At 45.5% G+C, this 27,262-nt stretch overlaps 1 protein-coding gene across 2 annotated transcripts in view; it reads right to left on the bottom strand.

The window, feature by feature from the left end:
- Positions 1-27,262, bottom strand: part of Map3k9 (mitogen-activated protein kinase kinase kinase 9) — a 60,886-nt gene that overhangs the window by 18,685 nt on the left and 14,939 nt on the right. For both annotated transcript variants that reach the window (XM_035445691.1, XM_027418424.2), the window contains exon 3: positions 3,472-3,652. In XM_035445691.1, coding sequence (XP_035301582.1) covers positions 3,472-3,652 — 181 coding nt within the window. The remainder of the gene's footprint in view (positions 1-3,471; positions 3,653-27,262) is intronic.

Below are 27,262 nucleotides of genomic sequence, written 5' to 3'. Positions count from 1 at the left end.
CAGGGCACAGCTGTCCTGCCAGTCTGGCCTGCATGGACTACTCCTTGAAGCAGAAATATAGTTGTCTTATGTAAGCTTCCATATCAATGGGTCTCCTTGTAATGCTGGGTTAATTAATTTATCAACGAGGCCTAATTAGTATCAGTCTCACCAGTGTGCGTCGAGACACTGCAAATGTTAAGCCACAATGGGACTGCTGTTTTTAGAGATCTATAGCAGTTGACTATCATCATCAGGTCAAACATTTTACAGGGAGGAAATCATACGCCCAAGTAGGCACTTTACTCTGTAACTAACATACAGTGAGATGAAAAAGGACATACAGAGTACAAAATAACTCTGAAAGAAACTAAATGAATCAGAATGTCTCACATTTATGGATTGAAAAACAATTTTTCTATGATGCCCATAGTCCCCCAAATAATTCACAGATTAAATACAATTCCTCTGGAAATCACAGGTGTCAACCCAAGGTGATGGCACCTATAATCCCAGTACTTGAGGATACAAAAACAGAGGGACCAGGAATTCAAGAGCATCCTTCCCTGTATAACTAATTTGAAACCAGCCTGAGCTATACAAGACTAATCTTTAAAATAATAATAATAATAATAAAATCCCAGTTGCTTACTTTTCAAAATTAACAAAATTATGCTAAAATTTACAAAGAATTCAGAATGACCAAAACAATTTTGAAAAGGCAAAATTGGAGGACTCCTATATCCTAACTTCAAAACTTACTACAAAGCTGCATATTAACCAAGAAAGGGTGGTGCTGGCTTATGTGCAGACACTGACACATTAACTGAGAACTGCAAACCCAGGAACAAACCCTCACATTTCTCATGAGGTGTTTCTGGCAGAGATGGCAAGAGTGCTTCAACGGGAAGGGAATAATAGTATCTTCAATGTGTGGTCCCAGCACAAGTGAATAGATATGACAATATATAGTTTGACCCCTGTCTCACACCACATGAAAATCAAGTCGGACATGGATCAGAAACCCGAGGGTAAGAACCAAGATTATAAAATTCTTAGAAGAAAACAGAGCTAAGAATCTTCACAGCCTTGGCTGAGGCGATACTTTCTTAGGATGACAATGAAAGTCAGGAGATGATAGAAAATTAACAAACACTTGGGTTTCAAAGTGTACTACCGAGGATTATCCAAAAAGAAAACACAGAGTGGAAAATCTTTTTAATTCATGTGTTAAAATACATGCAATAATAAAATATTTTAAAACTCAAAAGTAACAAAAGACAAGCCAGTTTAGAACAGACACATCTCCTGAGAAGACACACATTGCTCAACGAACACAAGAAAGACTCAACTTCAACAGTCATTCGGGAAATGCAAATTAAAACTACAGTGAAGGGCCAGGCAGTGGTGGCACATGCCTAGCCTATGATCCCAACACTTGGGAGGCAAAGACAGGTGGATCTCTGTGAGTTCAAGGCCAGCCTGGTCTACAGAGTAAGTTCCAGGACAGGTAGAGCCACACAGAGAAACCAGTCTCGAAAAAAGCTAACAAAAACCCCAGTGAAATATTGCTTTACAAACTAGATGGCTGCAACCAAAACAGCAGCACCAAGTGGTAGATGGAAGTAGAGAAGTTGGTGGAATGGACCAATTGAATATAATTGAGCATCTGTGGCCAAAACAGTTTGTTAGGCCCTCAAAAATATACTTACTTGTATGAAGGCTCAAGTGAACAGAATATATATAGTCACAAAAGAATTTGTATATCAATATCCACAGCAGTCTTATTCATAACACCCCAAAGAGAAAAATCACTCTCTATCACGTATTGAATGAACGGATGAACAAACATGGCCTGCCTATATCATGGAATATTACTAAAAATCCATAAAAGGAATGCATCTCTAGTGAAGCTACAGCATGGACGGACTTGTAAACATGATGATAGATGTAAGGAGTGAGTGACAGAGGATCACATATTGCGTTGATTCCATTGATGTGAAATGGCAATGGGAGGCTAATTCAGAGACAGCAAACGGGTCAGACTGAGAGGAAGTATGACAAGCAGGAGGCAGGATGTCTCTCTGAGGTTTAGAAAAGTCTCGTGGAAACAGTGATTACAGTGGGTTGAAGGGTGGCCCTAACAATATCTGCTGAGGTTCTAGAACTTACAATCCATAAGTGGACTGGGGTCTCCTCTAGGGTCTTCAGGGTGGGGCCCTGTTGTATCTGTTTTATACTTCTGGCCTCCAAAGCTATAAAAGAGCAAATCCCTGTTGCTTTACATCATCTGATATGTGGAAACACACTACTGTAGAGTAGGAAGCAGGTAACAGCGGTGAGTGACATCAATTTACTCATTGCTTAAGCTTGCTTAGGGTTTGTGGGGTTTTTGCTTTTATGAGACAGGGTCTTGCCTATCCCAGGCTGGTCTTGACTAGCTGGACCTCTGATCCTCCTGCCTCTACCTCTAGAGGTACTAGGATTACATACCCACATCACCAAACATAGTTCTCTGGTGCTGAAGACGGAATCCAGGGTCCAGTGCACGCTGGTACTGTGCACACTGCTCTATCTACTGAGCTGCATCCCAGTCCTGAAATCAGTTTTATAAATGCTAAAAAGTACTGACCTACATATTTTAAAGGGTGTGCTTTATGATATACGAATAATGTCTCAAGGGAGTTACTTTAAAGGAAATACACATATACAGAAACATACACACATGTACATGAGCTCACTCTGCCACATGACAGGAAGCCCTGACCCTAGACTGATCACCCACAGTCTTTTGTTGTATAGGTAAAGGTGTCACTACTGTCCTTCAGATAGGACAAAGTCTACCCTATGGTGGCTCATCCTCCCTTAATGGCAACATGATTTTTTTTTTTTTTAGATCTATGTCCTTGTGGCTTGTTGGATTGACACTTGCTAGTAGAGATGGCTGGCCATGTCTAGTCTATAACTCCACAGCTTTTAGGGCCTGCTAGGGAGCCACCTATTCTCATTTCTAGAAAAATGCCCAAGACAGAGAGCCTTGAGTAAAAGAATAACTAGATAATTGGAAAGGATCATTTCTAAGTTATCAAGAAAAAGATAGCAGAAAGAGTATCCATTGGCTCAGAAGCTTATAGGGAGGAGACCGGGTTAAGTCTACCCTGAGTTCAGTAGCAGCTGCTGAAGCCCAGCCATGCAGCTGAGCCAAGTACTGCTTGGGATAGGGTGACTTCCTACCCTAGAGCTCAAAGGAGGTACATGCTGCCCCTGGAATCTGCTGACATTTCCTGAGGTGCTACCTACCACATGAAGTGCCTGCAGGGGTGAAGTAATTGCCACAACATCCCTTAGCAACACAGAAATCAGTACAGATCACTCCGAGAGGTCACACACACAACTTGGGGTGCCTTGGACTGATACTACCCCAATCCCAAGTCCTGAAATGTGGAGGCCAAACAGACCTGGGAGCTCGGAGGCTGCACCTCGGGATCTTACCTCCACACATCACTGCCTTTGGAAAACATGGAAGCACGGATGACTTCCGGTGCCATCCAAGCATATGTTCCTGCCGCACTCATCTTGGTGGTCCGGTGCCATTCCCGAGCCAGCCCAAAGTCAGTGATCTTCAGGATCTTGTTACTCAGGTCTCCATTCTCCACTTTCTGCAGGATCAATACTGACAGAGAAAGCAACATGGGAGAAAACAAACAGATAAGCGTGAATCACAGGGTCTTTGCCATCCACCTGCCACCTCCTGCAGGCTCTGCTGTTCTCCCATCATGCACTGAGGACAGAAACACCACTTCACAACTACCCACAAAACGCTCACTCCACACCGTACATTTTTGTTGGTGTCATCTCAAGTCCCCACAATACCTTTCTTTACAAGGCAGGCACTCCCAGCTGAACATCCCTTATCCAAAAATATTTAGAGGTACTTCCAAATCTAAAAGGACCCCACATTATGAAACTCTTCCGATCCCACACATTTAAGATTAGGGGTATTTGGCTTGTATGGCCATCTTTGTGTCATAATTCAGGGCTGGATCCCAGGCAGCCTGGCTTGAGAGCCTGCTCCCCTACTGTAGAGTGACAGACGAGCTGTGAGTCATACAGACCCCTCTGAGGAGCAGTCACCTAGGATCCCTGCATCAAAGCACACCTGGGTTATATCCATTCATGGTCACAGGGACTGGAGATGCATGCTGGATTTTCAAAATTTCAGATACAGTGTCTACACAGCACCTGTGACCCCCTTATAAGCATACCCCACACTTTCAGACACAGTGACACTAACATCATCTACAAAGTCCATGTTCAAGAACCATACAACTGGTTTACCAAAATATAAATTACAAAAAAGCCCATTCCCTTCCCTCTGATTTTCTGTGTTTTAAGTAAGTTTACCATTTTGTGTTGGACCTCATTCATAGCTACCTTAGACAATGAGGCCCATATGCTGTGGGTTGGATACCCCTGACACTTTTAAGAAAGTCTGCCTATTGGGCCTTGGAGATTTTGTCATAATCCAGGCAAGTCCCCCACAACCAAGTAAGAAATGGCTAATGAGCTGGGGATAGTCAGAGGCACACGCATGCACACACTCATGATATCCTCAGTGAGCATGCTGAGGGAAGAAGAACTGGTGCAGGGATGACTCTGAAGCACCATAGTGTGAGAGGCAGCCTGGCTCTCCTAGGAAGAGAGTGGAAGTAGCCACCTCACCTATATGGTGGTCCCAGCCATAAATGTGACCTGGTAAGAGACAATCTAGCTTAACAATCACCACAAATGTAATTGACTAAGGTGCCATATTGTAAACTCTGCTGAGTGGGGGACTAGGGAACTGTTCGGATAAGTGCAAACCTCCTTGTCCCAAGTAGGATGACTCAAAAGCTTTGTGTGAGCATGGACTCTTTAGCTGGGCACAGCCTTGCCTGAATCAGTGTATGTGGAAGTTCAGAGCAAAAAAGAAGGCTACCTGAGGTTGAAACCTGCTGGACTCAGTGTAGCAAATGAATTTCAAAAGGGATTAGGCTAGGCTCAGTAAAACAGTAAAAAATGATACAAGTTAACTCTCAGCCCAGTACCAAGCTGACCCAGAGGGTTCCCATTACCCTCGATGTACCATAGGGCCTCTTAAGTAGGCTGTACCGAGATGTCTTACATTACAGACCCGGCTAGCAAAGACCCCTCCATACCTCAAAAACAGAGCCTAGGAGTACTTGGGTCAACTTTAAGGATGGGCAGGGGTTCTTCAAGACACAGTCACACCCCTCTTCTCCACCCCTACTCCCATCCACTGAGTTGTCATATGTGCAAGGGATGTGGGCCAGAGAGCTCCAGGTGCTACGTGCTTCTCAGAAAAGCAGCAGTGTGCGGGGATTACCAGTAGCTGCAGAGCTGAAGGCTGGAAAGAAAACAACCCCACCCTAGACCTAATGGACGAAGCCTCCCTCCTTCTCCACACCCTCCAGCCAGACACATCCCTCCCCACTCTGGCTTCCCCAGCCAGGAGCTTGAGCAGATACAAGAGAAGAAAAAGCCTTCCTCTACATATTTAGTGGCAAAAACAAAAAACAAACAAACAAACAAAAAACCTCCAAAAGACAAACAACAAAAACAAAAACACCTTCCAGAATCTTCAAAGGCAGAAACAACAGGATAGCAGACATTCAAATTAGCCAGGCAAGTGACACTAAGGAAATTCCCCATTCCCATTCAGGAGGCCACCAGCCATCAACTGTCCTCAGACCAGTTCATATACCAGGTATTCAGAGGGAGCTCCTCCCTGAAAATACATGGAGTGAGGTCCAGTCACCCAAAGCCCGAGGCGGCTGGGGTAGGGTACAACAGGGAGAGAGATGACATTTCATATTTGTCTGTCTGAGGGCTTAAATGAAAATTGAGACTGATGGGGCGAGAATCAGCCACAATTGTGTATCTACGTGGAGTAGTACAGCTAAGCTACAGGTCAGTTCCACCTACTTGCCACTGTGCCACCCACCTCATATTCAGCTGACCTCACACACTTGCCCTTTGTGGACTCCATGACCTAGGGTCCTACCCTCATCAGCAAAGAGGGACTATAATCTGAAACCAGTCTGCTAGCTCAGCAAGCAGCAGCAGGCCATCGTGTTCTGACGTACTAGTCCACCCAGCGCTGTACACTTCACTTGTTAGTTGAGATGAAATATGAAACATAAAATCAAGCATTGTACAGCCAACCATCCAGTAGAGTACAGCTCATTTACAGTGGCGCACAACTGCCACCCCTATCTGCTCCAGGACATTGTCATCGCCCAAAGGAAGTCCTGTAACCACTAAGCAGATATTCCCCATCCGTCTCTCCTCCCAGGCACGAGATGCCACCAATCTGCTTTTGACTTACATACTGGGAATACTCATACAATACAATGATATATAGTATGAAATCTGCCTTATTTCACTTGATGTTTTCAAGGGTTGTCACATTATAGCTCAACACTACTACATTGTAGCAAGTTCCTGCTATACAGGTAAATAGACCGGCTGCTCATTTTAGATCATATGCTGTGTAACTAACATCACCTTTTGGAGTCCTTCAGTCGCCTCTAAGATGTAGGGGGATGACTCTCCCAGTTTCATCCAATCAAAACAGATGTGAAAAGATTAGGTCGGTTGTGTCCGGTTGATGAGGAGTAGGAACAGAAGCAGAATCCATCCTCTCATCTCATAGCCTTGTTTTCCACCTCTGTGCCATGATATCCAGAGGCGAGAAAGAAATTCTGTCTCGAAGGCTTAACTCAATCCCTCAATGCTATGCCCAAATAATCCGTATTCTCTGCTATCCCGTAGCTGCTACTTCCTCAGCAGCCAAAGCCAATTGCACACAAGTCAATGGTTCACATGTCTAAATACTCCCTGCTGGAGCATGTGTATACCATCTTTTTCTTTAGAATGTCATGGAATCTGACTCCCAGAGGGTAAAAAAAACCTCATTCTCTTCTATAATCCATGATATCCTGCTCCAGGAGCCACATACAGGGCCAGGCTCTTGGCAAGAATTCCCTCCTGCCTGGTCAGTTCCTGACTGAGGTGTACCTGTGCATTTCCTCTGACTATTGCTTCCCCAGGTTAATGTTGAAAAACACTGGGGGATGATTATACAGAGGGGAGCAGAGTCAGAGAAAGTAATGCCTCAGCCAGGGGTTCCCCAGTGACCAACATATCTTGATGCAATGTGGGGTATGGGCTACAGAAGAAGGGATCATTTCAAGATTCTGACTGCGGTGGCCTCACCAGTTACTTTGGCACCCTGTGGCCAACATACCTGAAAGAACCAACCTAACGGGGGGAGGGAGAAATTTACTCAGTTTCTCTGTTTCAGAGGACCTCAGTCCACCAGAGTGGAGAGGGCACAGTGCTCATTGCAGAGGACAGAGTGGCAGTAGGTCCTCATGTCATAGCCCAGAAACTGAACTACAACTTTTCAAATCCTGCCCTTAATGACCTACTTTCTGACAGCCAGGCCTCATGGCCCAGAGGCTCTACCGCTGGCTATTAGTTTAGTAACGGGCTTTATGGACTAGTTCCCCAGCCATATATATATATATATATATATATATATATATATATATATATTTGTATATGCATGTATTGTGTGTGCACAACTCTTGCTATAGCAAGCTAGTGCAAGTTGAAGGTCTGTGGCAGGAATCAGGTCTCTCCTTCCATGTTGGTATGGGGGATCAAACTCAGGTCATCGGGCTTAGTGGCAAGCCCCTTCATGCTCTAAGTCAGTAATTTCCTTCTCTTTCCTCATCTAATTGTTTCACAGTCTTTGCTCTTCTTTTCTTTCTGAACTATGTTGCTCTGCCTCCTATCCCTTCGATTGTGTTTTTATTCCCCATTATGGTTTTCTAGGCTGTAAAAATTCTTTCTCATTTTCATATTTGTTTTCTGGGGAGAGAAGTACAAATGCTCCTGGTGACTGCTGCTTCTGTAGGATGGGTCTAATGTCTCCTTCCTGTCTTTGTTTTTTTTTTTTTTTTGTTTTTTTTTTCTGCAGATTTTTTTATTTGAATTAAAAACAAGACTATTTTACATGACAATCCTAGTTCCTTCTCCCTCCCCTCCTCCCCTACCACCACCCCCTAACTAAAACCCTACCTATCACATATCCTTTCTGCTCCACCTGGATGGTGAGGGTATCATCAGAGTCTATCGTATCCTTTGGAACAGGGCCTGTGGCCCTACTCTGAGACATCCTTTCTGTCTTTTTGTTTGTTTTCTATGGCTGTAGCTTCTTGAAGGGCTTTTTCAGTCTGTGCTTTAGTCTCTAGAGTACTTCGCTGAGTCAGGCTCATCCTTGGCTCTCTGATATGACTCAGCACATAGCTGTGCTTGTGTTCAAAAGGGTGTACCTTAAGTTTTAAAGGTACACACCGAAATATTTACACGTGAATTGATAGGGTGTTGGTGATTTCCTTCAAAATAATAAAAGGCAGGAATGAGCCGGGTGACAGAAGGAAGACGAGCTATGAGTTGGTAACTGTTGAGGCTGAGTACAAGAGGAGCCACAAAACTATTCTCTTCATATGGGAACCTGTCTTCCATGGGGGGTGGGGGGAGGGTAGGAGGGAGGGAGGGAGGGAGGCAGACACATCACAGTGTCAATACCTCTTTTACCTGAAGGAAACTACCCCTGGGCCATAGCAAGGCAGGAAGAAGAGAACAGCAACAGACATAGACCCACGATGTCAGGTCCTAGTGCCACCTCTGTGAAATCCTCTCCAGGACTCTATTTCTCTACCTCTGATATTCTCAAAGTTTGTAATTCCCCAAAAGCATCATCAGTCTTCCCAGGACTCAGTCAAGCTCTGCCAACTGTCTCGAGACAAGAATGGTAAAACCTAAGGGTAAAGATGAGTTGGGGGATGATCCTGCAGCAGAGGAAAAGTTAAAAAGCCCATGCTCTCATCACTGCAGCCTTTGGGGTGCTCAAGTTGACATTTGAACCACTTCATTCCTGCATCACAATGCCTCCAAGGGAAGAAGAGGAATAATCCAGAACCCCAGCCACAGCCAGGAGCTGCAAATGCCCACAGAGAAGCTGCTAACATGGAGCAGCCCCTCTGTACTGACTCAGTACAGCCAGGGCACGTCCCCTAGCCCTCCCACTCCGGGCCCTCTGCCTACTCTATCCCTTCAGGCATGGTCAAGGGGCACCAGACTTGCTTACTGGGCAAGTGATTCACTGCCTAGACTCCCTGACTCCAGGCTTCAGCAGAGGTGTGGTGCTGCCCAAGCATGGGAGGGAGATGCCAGCAGCAGTGGGGCCCTGGTTGGGTTCATGATGTCAGCAAAGTCTCACTGAGTTCCACCTGCATAGCCAGCAAAGCTGGGCTTCCTAGCAAGCATCCCAAGCATCCATCCGGACCTACAGAGGGGTGGAGAAAATGAAGTCTTTGGGCACTAAAGATTCACCCACTCTTGGGATAGAAGAGGAAATCAAAACAAACACCCAAGTGCAAAGCCAGGAATAGTTAATGCAACGACCGGGTCTCAGCTAGAGCAAAGACAAACTGTAATGGCCTCTCCTGTGTGGACCACGAGGTACTCTATAAACATATGCCCTGACTAAATTAAAAAAAAAAAAAAACCAAGCCAACACAGAATGGTCCTTTTAAATCTCTTCAGGCACTGGGCTACAAATACTTGTTCTAGGGGCCCTCCATCAGTCACCTAAGAAACTTCACTAATGATTTCTAACTTTTAAGACGATGTCCTTTCTGCAAATTTAGAAAAATGTCTTTACAGTGATACTTAAAGTGTGCACCGACTTAGAAGAGAAAACATAGCCACAGCTAATGGTTATGGGGGCCTTGGTGCCAGGTTCTGCACTAAGTGGTTTACACCCATCATCATCTTTAATCCTCCCAACAGGAAGGCAGGTGTATTACTAAGCCTACTTTCAGATATAGAGCTTGGAAATCAAGTAGGTGGTCCCAGGAAAAGCAGAAACCAGACATCACTAAGTCTTCAGTCAAGGCTCCAGACTACTGTGCTACTATGGTGTGCAACCCTAAGAGAACACTTAAAGGGGATATACATTTCATCAGCACACCACCACCACCTATGCACATTTGAAAACAAGAAGGAGAAATATCCATGCTTTCTATAGACAAACAGCTGTTCCCTTCAGTGGAGACCATTCATTTCAACACTTTAACCAGAAACTGGGTGAACTGAAGGCAGCACATCCCAGCCCCTAAGACAGCTGACTGCCTGCCGCCTTTTCCCACCCATGTGGGCATTCCTAGACCTCCAGCTCCAGAGTGCTAACAAATGAGAGTGAGAGAGAGCTCTAAGTAAGGGTTAAAGCAGAAGATTAGAGTCAGCACTGTCTGTGAGAGAGGCCAAACTGAAAACAAAGCAGAAATGGACTGCAGCACTGGGATCCCGGCAGCCTATCATGCAAGGACTGGGATCGATGACAGGAAGAGCCCGAAAGCTGTGGCCCACTACTGGTCACCTCGGTTGTTCTCTCTCCCCACACAGTAACAGGATCCACTTACACACAGTTCCAGAAGGGCATGGCGACTTACAACATCATGCAGTCTCCTTGTCCCAAGGACAGCCAGCTAACTATTGAGTGGCATGTGGCTGAGGGCCTTTGGCCCCTTAACCTTCATCCATCCCTACACTGTGCAGTCTGGAAGAGGAGAGTGACAGCTACCATCTAGGACCATCAAGCCAGGACCACACCTCAGAGCCGGCAGAGACGTGAATGGAACAGAGATGTTGTGCCAGCCCTGGTAGGATTCTATTGTGATAAACACCATGACCAAAAGCAAGATGGGGAGGAGAGGGTTTATTTGATCTGACAGCTCACAGTCCCTGATGAAGGAAAGTTAGGACAGGAACCTAGAGGCAGAAACTGAAGCAGAGACCATGCAGGAATGTGGTAGAATATTATTTTATGGAGTGTGACTTTTGTTTATGCTGCATTTGTTTAAATCTGTCAAGCTGTGTTACTGTGCCCATCTAAAACACCTGGTGGTCCTAATAAAGAGCTGAATGGCCAATAGGGAGGCAGGAGCAAAGGTAGGCAGGGCTGGCAGACAGAGAATAAACAGAAGGAGAACTGAGGAAGAGCGAGCAAGAGAACAAAGAGAGGAGGACATGAGGGGCCAGCCATCCAGCCATCCAAGGAGTAAGAGTGAGAAGATAGAAGAAACAGGAAAAGTCCACAGGAAAAGTCCAAAGGGTAGACGGGATAAGCAAAGCTGAGAAAAGCTGGCTAGCAATAAGCCAAGCTAAGGTTGGACATTCATAACAAAGAATAAGGCTCCATGTGTGATTTATTAGGGTGTTGGGTGGCAGCACCACCCCAAGGGAAAAAACTTCTTACTAAAGATCAGTGCTACTTACTGGCTTGCTTTTCATGGCTTTCTTACACAACCCAGGACCACCAGCCCATGGGTGGCACCGCACACAGTAGGCAAGGTCCTCCACAGGCTGTTTTGATGGAGGCATTTTCTCAAATGACATTCCCTCTTCTAATATCATGAGTTTGGCCTGCTGTCTGCATGTCTATGTCTACATTCTGGTCTTCAGAACTTCCAATGGAACATCCCATTAAGCTCTGTATACAACTCCTGCAGCCTACAGCTTCAAAAACTTCCACATTTCTCCCACAAACCAGTTCCAAAGGCCTGAACTAAACAGTCGGGCTCATCAAGGCAACAGCTCCATTTCTCAGAACTAATGTTCTGTGTTGTTACTTTTCTCATTGCTGTGTCAGAGTACAGAAACAACTTCAGGGGAGACGGTTTACTCAGGCTCATGGTTCAGGGGATGAAGACCGTCACAGTGGGAGTACATAGGATCAGCACTCAGGAAGCACAGAGCTAGGGAAGGAACCAGGAGTAGGCTGTCACTCTAGCCCCAACCCTATAGCCCAGCATCTGCCATCTACACCTCCACATTGAAAAGGCTCCACAGCCCCATCAGCTGAGGACCATGTGCAAACACATCAGCCTGCCAGGGACACTTCACATTCAAACCACAACATACGTGGATTAAAACCCCATGTCTAAACAAAAGCAATATCCCAGTGAACCAGATCTCTGTACTGAGATTTGCAGAGCCCTTCCATGCTGCTGTGAAATAAACCAACCTGAAACATAAGCTCCGGATGCATATTTTTAAAGCATTATGTCACATTCTATAATAAGTTTTGATATGAACCTTCTTACATGAAAAAAGTCCGTAGATTGAAAAATCCAAATGAATCTGGCACCACACTAAGCACTGGGTGTTGAAAAAGAAAATGAACCAGGACTCATAAAGATGTTTAACCAGCCAGGAAGAAGTCAGAGACCTATGCTGTCTATTATAAGCCATGTATATACTTTGCTTCTCTATCTTTCTCTATGTTTTTTTTTAAACTAGGATACCATGTATCCCTGGCCTTTAAACTCACTATGTAGCCCTGGATGACCTTGATCTCCTGATACTTCTGCCTCTGCCTCCTAAGTACTGGGGTTACAGTCATGCATCACCATGTTCACTTTCTCTAGTCCTTTTTAAAGAAGGTCATTCACTGTAAACTAGTGAACACAAGCTAGTCTTTAACTCCTCAGCTCATGAAATCTTCCTGCCTCAGACTCCCAAGTAGCTGAGAATACAGGTGCATGCCACTGTGTCTAGCTATATTTCTGTTTCACCTTAAAGAGATTTTGTAGTATTGAACATTACATATAATTAGCAATGTAAAACAGATACCTAAGCAGCAGTGATCTGCGTTGTCTTTTTAACCAAGATCATCTATGTGCTACTTTGAATTCTTTTATCATGGATAGATGTGTAGCTTAGTAATAAAGCGCTTGTGTAGTGTGCACAAGATCCTGAGTTCAACACCAATACAGCAACAACAAAAATTATGTCCAGAAGCCAGGCGTTGGTGGCGCACGCCTTTAATCCCAGCACTCGGGAGGCAGAGGCAGGTGGATCTCTGTGAATTCAAGACCAGCCTGGTCTACAAGAGCTAGTTCCAGGACAGCCTCCAGAGCCACAGAGAAACCCTGTCTCGAAAAACAAAACAAAACAAACAAAAATATGTCCAGAAGATATAGTAGGAGCTGGGGAAACGGCTCAGTGGGTTAAAGCACTTGCCATGAAAGCATGAGAGCATGAGTCAATCCCCAGAACCCATGCAAAGGCAAGATACATAGCATGAGCATGTGTAATCCTAGCATCCCTATGGCAGGATGGGAGGCGGAGCCAGGAAGATCCCTAGACACTCACAGGCCAGCTGACCTGGCCCACACAGCAGAAAAACCACCAAGAGACCTTGTCTCAAAAAAGATAGAAGGTGAAGACTGACACCTGACACATACATGTGCACCATGACATGCATGTGCCTGCATCATTCACACATACGCATGCAAATACGCACTCACACTCACACACACACACACACACACACACACACACACACACACACACACACACTAGGCAATTTATTACTATCTATAGCTACATCATAATGAAAAGTAGTATGCAAAAATAAATAGTTCCGTTTAAATGTTAAGGCTATTCTGTCTGTCTGCTGTTACATACAAAAATCACTTGAAAGACATCTGTCAAAATGCTAACCCTGGGGAATCTCTGTGTAACGGGAGTGCAGGGGACATGTTTTCTTTATGTTCATACACACTGCCAAACTCATCACATTTCTACATGGAGTTATATTATTATCAAAGTTTAAGTCACTTAATAGCAACAGTGGCTTGCATGCCTTCTCTATCTCAGGTGCAGTATGGGAATTCCACATACATTCCACCTGACCCACTATTTTTGGCATCCTTGCAAGTTGCATAGTGTTCCCATTTCACTCATGAGAAAGCTGGGACTCAAAGTTAAGTGACCTTTCCACATCTAAGAGGAAGAGCCAGACCTGGAATGTCACTCTGGCTTCTCTGTCCATGCTCCTCTAGCACCCCACATGGGACAGATGTTGAGCAGTTATGTCTCCTCTTTTCTCTACAGCACTGGAACCACAGGCTCAGATTATAGAAAATCAGGCAGGAACCTCCTCTAATCCTACGTTCTAAATGTCTGGTTCTCAACCTTCCTAATGCTACAACCCTTTAATACAGTTCCTCATGTTGTGGTGACACCAGCCATAAAATTATTTCATTGCTACTTCATAACTGTAATTTTGCTACTGTTACGAATAATAATGTAAATATCTGATGAGGTATATCTGATATGTGATTCTCCCCAAAGGGGTCACCACCCACAGGCTGAGAACCATTGTTCTAGACAGAGTAGGGCTCATATCCCTGATGGACACACCAGGACTGCAGGTGGCTTTCTGTACAGCACTGTCCAGGTGACAGGTGTTTCTCACTGACAGGATAAGGGAAGAAAACCTGTGTTTAGAAGGAAAGAGAATTAGCAGAGTTGCTACCAAAGCTATTACCAAGTCTAATTATACATTTGAGGGCACAGCTCTTTCCACTGGAACCCTGGGGGTCTTAGTCTCAAAGCAAATTACTTATGTATTCTCCTGTGCCGTCTTTCTTTTTTAACCTGTAGAGGATATTTTATTTTCCTTCTTTTTATTTATTCTTTGTGTCTTTCACGTCATGCATCTCCATCCCATTCATTCACCGGCCCTTTATATCTACCTCTGACATTGCAACTTACCCCCAAAATAAAATTTAAGAGGAAAAAAAAAAAGAAGGAAAAAATCAACCCCCTCATAGAAGCACACAGTGAGTCCTGAAGTTAATCCTTTTATCCAGGTATCTTTACTTGCAAGTGTTTATTGCAGAGAGTCACTGGTCTGGTTCAAGGCCTTTGGTGTCTGCTACACTATCAATGCTGGGCCCTCACTGGAACTCCTCTTGGTCATCCTGCTGTTGCCCAGTGTTGTGGAGATCCTGCAGCTTTAGGTCTGCAGGACCGGTCCCTTCATATGCTCCAGCCCACAGATGGGTTGGATGTTGGGGTGGGCCAACACATAGCCCTGGTTCCAGGCCTGGGTAGTGGCTGGTTGGTCAGTCAATCAGCTCTCCCTTGTCCTCACCAGCAGGGTGAGCTCTCCTGCATTGTCCTGGTGGGGAGTTCACCCCTTGCAGCAATGAGCAAGGGGTGGGGCCAGCTCTCCTGATTTCATGTCCTCAGGATCGAATCCCCGACAACTAGACCTGTATTCAGGGTCAGCTCTCCTATGTTACCCAAGCTTGCTACAGCTGATGAGGAACAGGGACAGCTCTCCCACCCATATGGCCTCAGGGCTAGTTCTCCTACCTGCTTCAGGCATTGATGGGGACAGCTGTCCTATACTCACAACCTCGGGCTGGCTCACCCACACCTCTGTCAACAGGATTGGCTCTATTGTGCCGCTCAGGTGAGGTGCACGGCCTGTGCCAGCCTTTTATACCTAGGTTAAGAGCAAGTGTGTGGGAATCTCATAAGTACGTAAGATCAAACCAGGACAGCTCTAGGCAAGTGTGGTGGTAAAAGCTTTCGGGCAGACATTTTTCCAGTCATCCAGGCACAATTCAGGACAAACATGTGCTACAATCACCAGGGTCAAGACAATACATTAGCTTGAGAATTAGAGCAACAGAGCCCATAGGCAGGACAAACAACCTTCTTACACCAGGTGTGAAGCCATTAGAGAAGATGTGAGTTCTGCTGTGAGTGGTACAACCAGACCCCGCAAACTCATGGCATGCTCAATTCCTATCTCACTACTCTTTCCCAGCAAGATCCGCAGCCCTACACCCACGGTAAGTCACCACGAAATTACCTGTTCTCTTTTCTAAAACATTGTTTCTCACCCAGTGACTCTACCCGAGGACAGCAGGAAGGGCCTCAAGAGAGTGGTGACTCACACACAGCAAAAAGGCAAGGAGCAGGCATCAAGGCTCAGACTTGAGGACTCCAGCAGCCTCAGGCACCCCTGAGAGAAACATCACTCACTGCCCACCCACCCCAGAAACCTCTTTCGCTCCCCCACCAGACAGGTTCCATTTGTCAGGTCCAAAGGGAATTCCATTTCCCCAAATTCTAAAAGGCAGAAGGGACATAGGGACTACCTACCTGTGTCAGCACACCAAAATGCATGCTAACTCCAGGCTCCCTCAGTGTCTCAAGTACCTGTTATGCATTTCAGAGTCCATGCTGCATCCTAGCCCTTCTCACTCCCTCCAGCTCAGGGCTTCCCCACACAACCACTCCTTCTCTGTATATATTCTCTATATATTCTCTATATATTTTCATTCAGAGTCTCTCTCTCTCTCTCCCTCCCTCCCTCCCCTCTCTCTTGATCTCTCTTTCATATCTACAATAAAAACTTTCCTTTAACCATAGAACAGTTATGTCATCAGTTCACACACCATTCACAAGAAATGGATTTCCTTACCCCATCCTATTAGGTCAAAAGTGGCTAACTGAGGTGCCTATTTACATATCAAAGCCAACTCTCCCAGCATCATTCAGTACCTGGGGCTCCTCCCAGTATTTTTCTCCCTACCCCCTACCCTAAACCTCTCCCTCCCAAGGGCTGGGTTTCTGCTTCCCCTCCCCCAGCCTAATCCTGTATAACTAACTATGCCATTTTGGCTATGCCCTCTCTTGGCCTCTTGGCATTGGGCCACCACTCTTGGCTCCTCTCTTGCTCTCCCTCCCCATCTCTCTTCTCATGGTCCAGGTTAATCTGCCAGCCATGTCCAGCCTGGACTCCTCACTTCTCCGCACTTTAGGAGTAGCTGTACCCTCCTTTTATTTCACTTTCTCATTCACATCCCTGCACGAGGTTGCCCTAGTCACCTATACTGTTTTTTGTCATATAGTACTTTTTGATCATGTTTTTTCCCCCCTTCTGAGATGTCTTCATCAAAACACTCCCCTTAAGGCTTAGGAATCCATGCTGAAGAGGAGGCGGAAAGACTAAAAGAGGTAGCTGACTTTAGTCACCCAGCCTTATGCCAACAGAAGTGAACAGGTTAGCAGGGTAGAGCCCTGAAGCACGAGGCCCTCCCTCTGCCCAGGGAATCACCTGCCTAGCACACTGACCCTTAGCACACTGAGCTTTGCCCTCAGAAGTAATGAGTAGAACACCAGTGCCCCACCCTGCCTAACTGCAGCGTCTACTCGGTTCTCTGGGAAGGAGTCACAACAATAATAGCAGCAGTTACTATTTCTGGCATGCCTTCTACATCCCGTGGGCAGGTTAGGAACTCCACACTCACACCACTTCATCCACTCCTCTCAGCAACCCTGCCACCTGCATCTCTATTTTACCCAGGAGAATTGGGGCTCGAAGGGCTCTGGGGTTAGCTAAAGCCTCTAAAATACAGTCCCTATCCAAGATCAGAACTAAAACCAAGAGGAAAATTCAGGCTGTTACCCCCAAGAAATCCTCTCGGACAATACTTATACCTGAGAACTCACAGACCTTGGCAAATAAAAGAACCAGCTGTTCTGGCCACCGGAAGAAGGTCAGCAGTCAGCACGGGGAGAGGAAGCGAGAGGGACCCACAGACAATCCCACACGGGAAAACAGGAAGGACATCCCCATTCTTTCACAGTGGCTTCAGTTCCATCTCCATCACTCCATCACGGAGCACCCACTCCGTGCAAAGTCTCTTCACACGATTGGCTTACGTGAACACCTTGACAGAAATACTTTCTAAGCTGCTTTGCAAATGAAGCAGTGGCAGTTATCCCCTAAGTTTCATGAGCAGCAAGGTGTGGGGTATCTTGTCCCTCTACCTTATCTGCCCATCTTGTTTGAATATCTACTGTGGAAAGTACCCGGGAAACGGAAACTCGGAGGAAGAAGTGCTTAGGAGGAAGACAGGGTCCCTCTTGGAGCTGTGAAGAAAGGATGGGGCTTGACCCAGGGAGAAAAATCAAGAGAAAGTCACTCTGAGCTTTCAGAAGAAATCGTGTGATTCCAGCCCAAAAGGATAAGGTGAGTGTGAAGACATACAAGAAGTGGTCCCTTACAGCTAAAGCAGAACATTCGTGAAGAAGAGAGGCCGAGCCTGGTGGTGCAGACCTGTAATCCTAGTTGCTCAGGAGGCTGGGTTTAGGAGAACCACAAATTCAAGACCAGCCAGGGTAGCATAGCCTGTGTCAAAATAAAAAAAGGGAACGTGGGGCTGTGGCTATAGCTCAGTGATAGAGTGTACAAAGCCCTAGGTTCGATTCTTTGGGATGTTAAGAGGTGGACTGGAGGACTGGAAAAGGACTAGAGGCTTACAGACCACGCTTGGAATTTACACTAGAGTGGTGGGAGTTTTTAAGCATGGAAGAGATGTGACAAGACCTGGGTTTCAGTGTAACCACCATGGCAGCAATGAGACACATTCAACTGCAAGAGCAACAGACGGGTGGGAAGTACGTACAAAACAACCTAACATCCGTCTAGATGGAAGACTGTTGGAATGGATGTCTTTGCTGTTGGTTTGACTGGATTCAGAATCACCTAGGAAATACATCTCAGGATGTTCGTAGGGTGTTCCCAGGGAGGTGTAACTGAGGGGAGAAGACCCACTCTCAATGGGAGCAGAACCATCCCGTGGGCTGGAGAGTTCTGGACTGGATAAAAAGGCAAATCTCATTGCCATGCCTTCCTCAAAGCAAACCTAAATAAACCCTTCCCTAAGTTGCTTCTGTCAGCCATTTGTCTCTGGGTTGAGAAAAGCAACTAATAAAATGGCCGCAGATGGGACTAAGCTGGGAAAGAGACACCATTAATTTATACACAGAGACCAAGCTTCCCAAAACTGGGGAGTTCCCTGAAGACCCGACCCTGTCTAGGACTCATGGTGTCCAGAAGGGGTAGTTACTTCACGGGACTAGGATACTGGAGCTTCAGTTCAAACCCAAGGGTTTCAGGGTTCCAGCTCAAGTCTGGTATGTGCCATGGAGAACAAACCACAAAACAGAACGACTGGGATACACGTGTGGACCAGAGATGAGAAACAAACCAAAGAAAGCATCCATCTTCAACATGTGCCACACCCGTGCTCGCCAGGCAACTCAACAGAATGACGTGGATATCCATGGCCTTACTGAGCTGGAGGGCAGGAGACAGACAGGGAATGATATATTTATAGGTTACAATTCATCCATCAGTCTTGAAGAGACTCTGGCCAGCCCCAGCTTCCCATGGGGACTTCACTTTCATCCCCTCCTAGCCACTGTTCGGCTTGCCGCTCCCATACTGCTGAGAAAAAGCTGCTTTGTGATTCAAAGAGAAAAGTAGGTGCCAGCGCTCCAGCTGAGCCTCCCATCATGTGTCTCCTCTCTCTCATCCTAAAATATAACTGCTTCAAAAGATGCCAATTTAGACATCTACAGTCATTGCCATTTTGTGTAAATTAAGCCCAGATAACACAGCTGGGGTTTCAGCCCTGAGTCCAGCAAGACACAGACACCACTAGTGGGAGACAGAAAGCCAGAAGCAGGGTTTTCAGACAGCCGCTGTCTTAAAAGGAGGGAAAAAAAAAACCACGTCAAACACCTTCCTGTCCTGCTTCCTTCACCCATCTTACCAGCTCAAATTGACCAGGGGCAGCCTGTCTCTTCAGGCCTAGATACGCCCAGCTATAAATAGGATAATAACCAAGAAAGAGGAAGCAAACTGGACCCTCGATGGTTTTGTCAGCATGTTCCTCTTTCCTGGAATGATGGCACAGTATGTGTGGCTGCTGAAGAGACTCCTAGGATCTCGAAACTCCAAGCTCGGCTCCCTTGGCGAGCACAGAAATGCATTTTCGTGTTCACCTGCATCTCCCACCCTCCGTGCTTTTCTCCAGTGTGACCTTGACATTTGTGCTGAGGTGGGTCTGTCTTCTCCACTGGCCTCTGCTTAGACTTGAGGCCCCCTATAACTAAGGAGTGCATAGAAGGGCACTGCACAGCCTCTAAACTCCAACAGAAAAGATGGTGCAGTTTCTACCATGCTCATGGATACACCTTCTACTTGCAGCCTTGAGCTAACACTGAAGGTGAATAGCTTGGGCCAAGCCCCTGATCCTAGCCTTCAAAGCCTCCTGGACCAGGCATCAGACATATAGGAAACAATCTTCAGATGGCCAATCCCTGTCTCTACCTGTGGCCTTACCTGAGTCTTCCACAGCTAAAGCCCAGGACACCAAGAAGTAGGAGGAATACACATCCTACTGAATCCTTTACAAATTCCTGACCCAAGGTCCCATGAACATAATAAAAGGCTCTTGTTCTGGCTGGCTGATTTTGAAGCAATAAAAATGAAAGCAGTGAAGGACAATTTATAAGTTTAGTCCTATATGCAGCTACTGGAGAAGCAGCTGCTCTTAGACATAAACTCTGTAATAAAGGAGCCTGGTGTCAAGAATTATGCTAAGAGCTTTCGTTCATGACTTCATTTACTTCTCATTACACTTCTGAGTTAATAGTAGGGTTGTCCTCGTTACAGAAAAGGAAATGGGTTTAGAGGTTGAGGGCTTTGCCCAAGGCCAGACTGCTTGACTCAGAACCCACAGCACTGGAACAGGCCACAAGAAGACAAGCTGTTCACATAAAAGACTTAGCCATGTGGAATCATTGTGTTCATCTTCAGCATTTTGTGTTGGGAATTTCCTGTCTTGTGGCATAACATCAACGAGCACTTGGCCCCATCACAGTTGGGGCAAGCCCCCTTCCCTGTTACCTTCCCACCCTATGACCCATACCTCCAAAATCTCACCCTATTTTTAAAAACCTAATTCTTCCACCGAGGCCTTACTCTGAGTTCTCCTTCTGCCTACGCCTAAGACATAAATCTTTGGCAAACTATTGTGTACTGTGCCACACACCATTTTCTGGATGTCTGGGATGTGTTTACATAGTATGCCTCCAGAGGACAGAAAGGATGTGATGGAAGTAATGCCTATGCTATGTAGATGACAGATGACACATTACATGTTCTACAACATCTACACAATAGCAAACACACCCCGTTTTCATGAAGACCTTACAGGTAATCATGCCGGTTAGGAACCATTAACTCACACAGAGTACAAACGCTCTAGGCTGTCACCTGCATATCACCCAGGATATGGTGAGAGAAAGGATCCAAGGGCTGAGGAAGCAGTGCCATACACCACAGATACCACAGACCTCACAGGCAAGGAGGCCCAGCCAAAGGCTCCAAACACTGGGAGGTGCCATTCTGAACCACAGTGTTTAATAGTTGTGAAAAGTTGGGACATACAGAGTAAAGTTTCCTGTGAATCATTCTCATCCTCTCCATCCAAGAGTAGGAAGAACAGCCTCAAGCTCTGCTCACTCTCGGTCCTCCACACGATGCTATGGAGGCCTTTCTGCTTTATCTCACACCTCCATGCTTACTGAGAAGGAAGACGAAGTTTGTATATACACTTTTCCAGTCTCCCTCCAAGTACAACTACAAGCCCTCTTCTCCAAGAGGCAGTCTTGGGGGTGGGGGGTGGGGGGAAGCAGGCCTTGAGTGCTATGGCCTGGCACCAGTTCTAGAGGAGCAATCTGCTTCCTAATTGGTACCGTATCATAAGTAACTAACATGTCCAGCTAGCATGGTTGGGCAAACCCAAAATCCTACTGATTCCTAAGGAGTATCCAGGGCAGAAGAGGGATGATCTATTCTTTGTTCTCCATGTGGGAATGCCGGTAGACCTAACATACTCAAAAATTGCTGAGGAAATGTTCTAATGCCTTATTCCCTGTCGAGGTGTAATAAGGGGGTTTTAAAATACTTCTTGGGGGTGGGGGTAATAAGGCCAGGAGGGACAATAAGAGCACAGCAAGATATTCCTAGAGGTTCAATAGTGGCACTCTTTTTTTTTTAAAGTTTCTATTTGTGTAATTTTTAATGTTTCTTTTTTAATTTTACTTTTTAACTGAGTTATATATTTTTCCCCAATCCCCTCGTCTCCACCCCTTCCACCCTCCCTCTTACCCCCCATGTTCCCAATTTACTCAGGATGTCTTGTGTTTTTCCCCTTCCTAGGTGGACCCATGTATGTCTGTCTCTCTTAGGGTCCTCTTTGTTACCTAGGTTCTCTGGGTGTGGCCTGTAGGCTGTTGCAACAGTGGCACTCTTGACTTGGTTGTAACCAACAGATGTTAACTGGACTTAAGGCCCACTCAACAGAAGGGAGATCATTCCTGGTACTGGAAACATAGTTATAGGTTATAGATCTTTGAGGAGAACCTACTGACACCACTTTACTAAACCAGCATAATTTATAACCAGCATAATACATTCTAAATAAGTATCCTCACCACTCATTAAGAAGCTTTTCTTTACAGAATATGGAGAGTGTATTTAAGAAAACCACAAATGGTCAGAATGTAGAGAACAACTGATCATGGGGTATCCAGCCCCTGTGCATACAACTATAATTCCTACACCTAAAGCTCAGGGAACACCTAGGAAAGAGGGTCGAAAGACTATAAGAGCCGAAGGACCACACATCTGCTGTGCCTCCCAGAAATGATAGGGAAGCTGTACCATGATATGTAAGAGCCACAAGATATGGAGAAGCACTGTGAAAGTCCATCTTCTGGGCAAGACACAAATGAAATCATGAACTCACACCAGCTGCAGCTGCCTCATTGGTTCTGCAGCCAGTTAGAGTTCACTGCCAACCAGGAATAGACCCATGGACAGTCAGGCATGGGTTCAGGAAGGGTTCACCCCTTAAGGATGAACTATTAGCTAAGGATAGATTCTGGGATGTGTGGAGTTACTGCCTTCAGCTGTGTACCTACCAGTGAGATGTAACTCCAAGTGGATGGCCACACAGACAATCCTGGTTAAACTCAGTGGGTTACAAAATAAACCAATAAGATATGGATCTAGATAGGGATGGGAGGGGAAAAAGGAGTGTAGGAAAAGAAGGACATCAGCATGCATTACATACATGTATAAAACTGTCAATGAATTCATATAATTAACTGAAAAGAGGAGGAGGAGTAGGACTGTCTCCTTTCCCCCCAAGAAGGGACACCTTCACTCTTCAGGAAAGTCATTATCCAAGACCTTCCTGTCCCCAGCCTCTCCTCCAACACACTACATATCAAATGATGCACTGAAAAGCTTATAAGGAACTACAACTGACCAGATTCAAGGCTCGAAAACCTAGTCACACCTAAACTAAAGGCTCACATGCAAGAACCTCAGGGCAGAGCTGTGTCCAATCAGGAGGAAGGAAGGGGAAAGACAATATTTTAAAGTAAGTTTGTCTGACTCATTTTTTCTCAGCATCCAGAGCAGCACGGCTTCAAACGCTCCCTTTCAATCCTACTCTGTCTTCACGTAAAGGAGCTGCTCCACTGCGTGCTCACATTCCTTTTTAAAGACTGTCTCTGGGGCTGAGTATGTATAGAGCACCTTTGAGGTCCTGGGTTCAAACCCCCAGGAAGACAGAAAGACAGACAAACAGGAGCATATGCGAGCATGCGCGCGCGCACGCCCACACACACACACACGCACGCATGCACGCACGCATGCACGCACGCACGCACGCACGCACACGCGCACACACACACACAGAGAGAGAGAGAGAGAGAGAGAGAGAGAGAGAGAGAGAAAGAGAGAGAGAGAGAGAGAGAGAGAGAGAAAGCCTGCCAAAACAATTTTGTAGTTTAGTCACTGTCCCATCTCTCTTCCTTCTACTACAGAAGTTCAGAAGTCCCAGAGCAAGTTCAGAGAATCTTGAGACCAAGATTCTCACTGGGAACTGAGCAGGGGAAACAGCTGGGGATTTCTTTGCTGCCAGCAGCAGATCCAAATGGAAGCATTAGGAATGAATGGTGAAGAGAAAGTTTTCTCTTACAACATTAACCCAAACACGAGAGTGGGCACCGCAGGGCATGCTCAGCTCCCCTTCCTGAGGGACAGTCACACTGGCCAGACACCTGACAATGCACTCAGCTGTAATGGCACTGCTCCCGGGGGGCTTCCTCTCCTTCACATCTGAATGACCCCCAGGGCTCTAACAAAGGTGTCCAAACTTTTCAATGTTTGCATTAATTTTCAGGTTAATTTTTTTTAATTTTATAAAGAATTATCTGAAATCTATTTATACTTCCTTGGTTTAAATAAAAACAAAACTACAACACAAATCCAAGTGAAAACAAAGTAAGAGCTTGTATGTTAGACCATCTTTTGAGGAGCTATATGTAGAAACAATTTTAATTTAGGAGAAATATGAGCAAAAGCAAAACTTATTCATTTTGTGCTTTTGGAGGGGCCTGGGGCGAGGGGCCTGGGCAGAAGGGGATATGAGGGTTTGCATTTTAGGACCACGAGGTCTAAAGGTGGCAGAGGTGCCTGGGTACACACAAATTAATTTTAAAATGTTAAGATATCACCATGGGACTCAGGAATGCCAACTGCATGACCCTGGCAACTCACTCAGCTTCTAATCACAGCTCCATAAACTCCACTCATATCAACAACTACAAAAAGTTAAGAATGCCTGGAAACTAAGAGTTATCACTCTTTTCCCTACTCTGGTCCTTCTCTTCTTCCTCCTAAGATCAATGGGATGCAGAAAGCAGAAACTGTAAGTATTCAGACAGCAGGTATAGGATGACTTAAACAGGAGGTGAGGCATGCAGACAAGAATAGGAGAACGGAATATAAAGATGCAGACAGTTGGGTCTACCCACTGGATTCCTATCAACATTCTTGGCTGTTACATTGCTTTACAGGCACATTCACTTGCAAGCCATCACAAAGATTCACAGATAAACATTATTAGGATTAATCACTGGTGGTGCCCTCTGCCCTGATGGCTGAGGGATGTGTGGACAGACGTATGACTATGTAAGACAATCCAAGAAACACCTTCTTCAGAGTCCCAAGCTCCCAAAAAAGTCTATGAAAGGGGTATCAAAAGCAAAGGTTCAAGCCAGGCACAGTGACACACGCCTTTAATCCCAGCACTTAGGAGGCAGAGACAGGTGTATCTCTGTGAGTTCAAGACTAGCCTGGTCTACAGAGCACACAGAGGAGTAGAGGCAGACAAAGGTTCAAAGAGAACAAATGCATCTTGACAGGAGCAGTTGTAAACTACCCAGAAAGGAACTAGGGGCAAGAGACTCGAATAAAATTCCTCAAGCACCCTGGAATTGATGATGCTGAACACCAGGACCCATGCCAGTTGCCACATGAGCTACACAATACCAGGGGATGTGGGGTGGAGCCAAGAATGCCTTTGTTGTCAAGAATTCTCATTTTAAAAAATTCTTCAAAGAAGAAAATAACGAAGACAATAAAAAAATTCTATTGAGATTCTTAAATTTTCATAGGAAAAAAATGATCAAAAGGAGACAAAGAGAAAACTTCATTGCAATTTGTTTTTTAGAAATAAACTTGGGATTTAGGAGGGATGGCAAGTGACTTCTTTTGTATGTCAATTTTTATACTGTGGATTATATTACCCTTTGAACTTATTTTTAATATCATAGTGAAACTGGCAAGACTACACCAAAGCACAGAAAACACATACAAGACAAAATTCCAAAGGCACCAGCATGAAGTGTATTCTAAATGCCAGGGAGCAAGTGCAGCAGCTAAGGGACTATCTTGATGGTTTACAGGAGGAGAGCCAGTGTTCACAGAGTGTCAGGGACTGCTGTGAGCTCATCTAGTCAGTGCTATTTAATCCTCACTTGCACCCTGCAAAATTAGACAAGTGGTGTTATAAGTATTGCTATTTCACATTTGCAAAAATGAAGACACACAGACTAGGTCCTCTGTACAAGGTCCTCATCTGGCAGAGTCAGAGGAGACACAAAGTCAGGCACAGCTACAGCTCATATGGATCATTTCCATAGAAGGGAGTTCACAGCCTAAGACGGGGCTCTAAGAAAAAGAGTGATTTTGAAGGTGCGCTCATGGGAAAACACACAGGACTGGGCTCTGCTGTGCTTAAAACCATAGCAGTTCTGGGGGAACCTAGGAGATACTGTGCACTGCAGACTTGGGGAGCACTGTACAAAATAGAGCTATTACACAAGAGATGGAAACAGGAAAACGCACTAGCCTTCCCTTCCAGAATAAGACCACAAAAATAATGAAAGAAACAGAGAACTTCCACTCACCCTGAATATCCCCAAGTATTAAGAGACTGTAGAACAGGCTTGTATGGGACAGCCAACTGTGAAAAGAGGCATTCTCTTTGACCTCAGCAGCAGACTGCAACAGAAAAGGAGGGAGGGGACAGCAGAAGAGAGATCCTTGCCTTCAACTGAGTGTCCAGCAGAGCCAGAAACTGGCCAGCTGTCCCACTCCATCAGACCAAAGGTCCTAACAGACAAATGGGTAGCATTTCCAGAGGCCAAGTACCCCAGGTTAAGGCGGAGTCCAGAGGAAACAGGAATCATGGGGCTCTTCCACAAGAGGGCCTTGCACCATCATCAGGAGGTTGTGAGATCTATTTCTCCAGCTTCGTAGGAAACAAATCTGTTGTCTCAGTGTGAAGGCCAAATTATACCAGGCCAGCTCAGAAGGGAGGAGGCGCCTGACTCCAGCAAAGTCAAGTCCAACTCCATCCTGTGCCTATCTAAAATGACCAGAGATGGCGGCAAGTTTTCCCTACTTCTTGGAAAAAGAAAAAAAAAATAGAATGATTGATTTACTGAACATGATGCCTGGGTGGAGTTAGTTTGACCTGTATTATTCCACAACACTGCTGCCATCTATACTGTCCACAGTTCATGGGAAAGATTCCTGGACAGCGTCAGGTACTTAAGAAGTGAAAAGATTTTGATCTGTCCTTGTTTGCTTTCTGTTGCTTTGATAAACACCATAGCCAAAAGCAACTTGGGAAGAAAAGGGCTTGTTTGGCTACATGTCCATGTCACAATCCATCATCTAGGGAAGTCAGAGTAGGAAGGAGTTCAAGGCACGAACCTGAAGGCAGGAACTGAAGCAGAGAACAGGGAGGAATGCTGCTTACTGGCTTGTTCCAGACACAGCTTGCTCAGCCTGCTTTCTTACATAACCCAGGACCACCTGCCCAGGGGTGGCACCATCCATCATAAGGAAATGTCCCACAGATGTGCCTAAGGGTCATGATGATAGAGGCATTTTCTCAATTGAAGTTCCCTATTCCAGGCAGCCCTGGCTGAAAACAAAAACAAAAACAAAAACAAAAACAAAAACAAAAAACTAACTAGGATCATTCCACATCTATCTGACTCCCAAGCCATTGTTTTTTCTATCAAAACCTCCTAATCTCCCACAAAGAGTGCAAAG

Source organism: Cricetulus griseus, chromosome 5 (genome assembly GCF_003668045.3).
Source record: "Cricetulus griseus strain 17A/GY chromosome 5, alternate assembly CriGri-PICRH-1.0, whole genome shotgun sequence".
In the NCBI taxonomy this organism is placed as follows: domain Eukaryota; kingdom Metazoa; phylum Chordata; class Mammalia; order Rodentia; family Cricetidae; genus Cricetulus; species Cricetulus griseus.
This window is presented reverse-complemented; position numbering and strand designations above follow the sequence as displayed.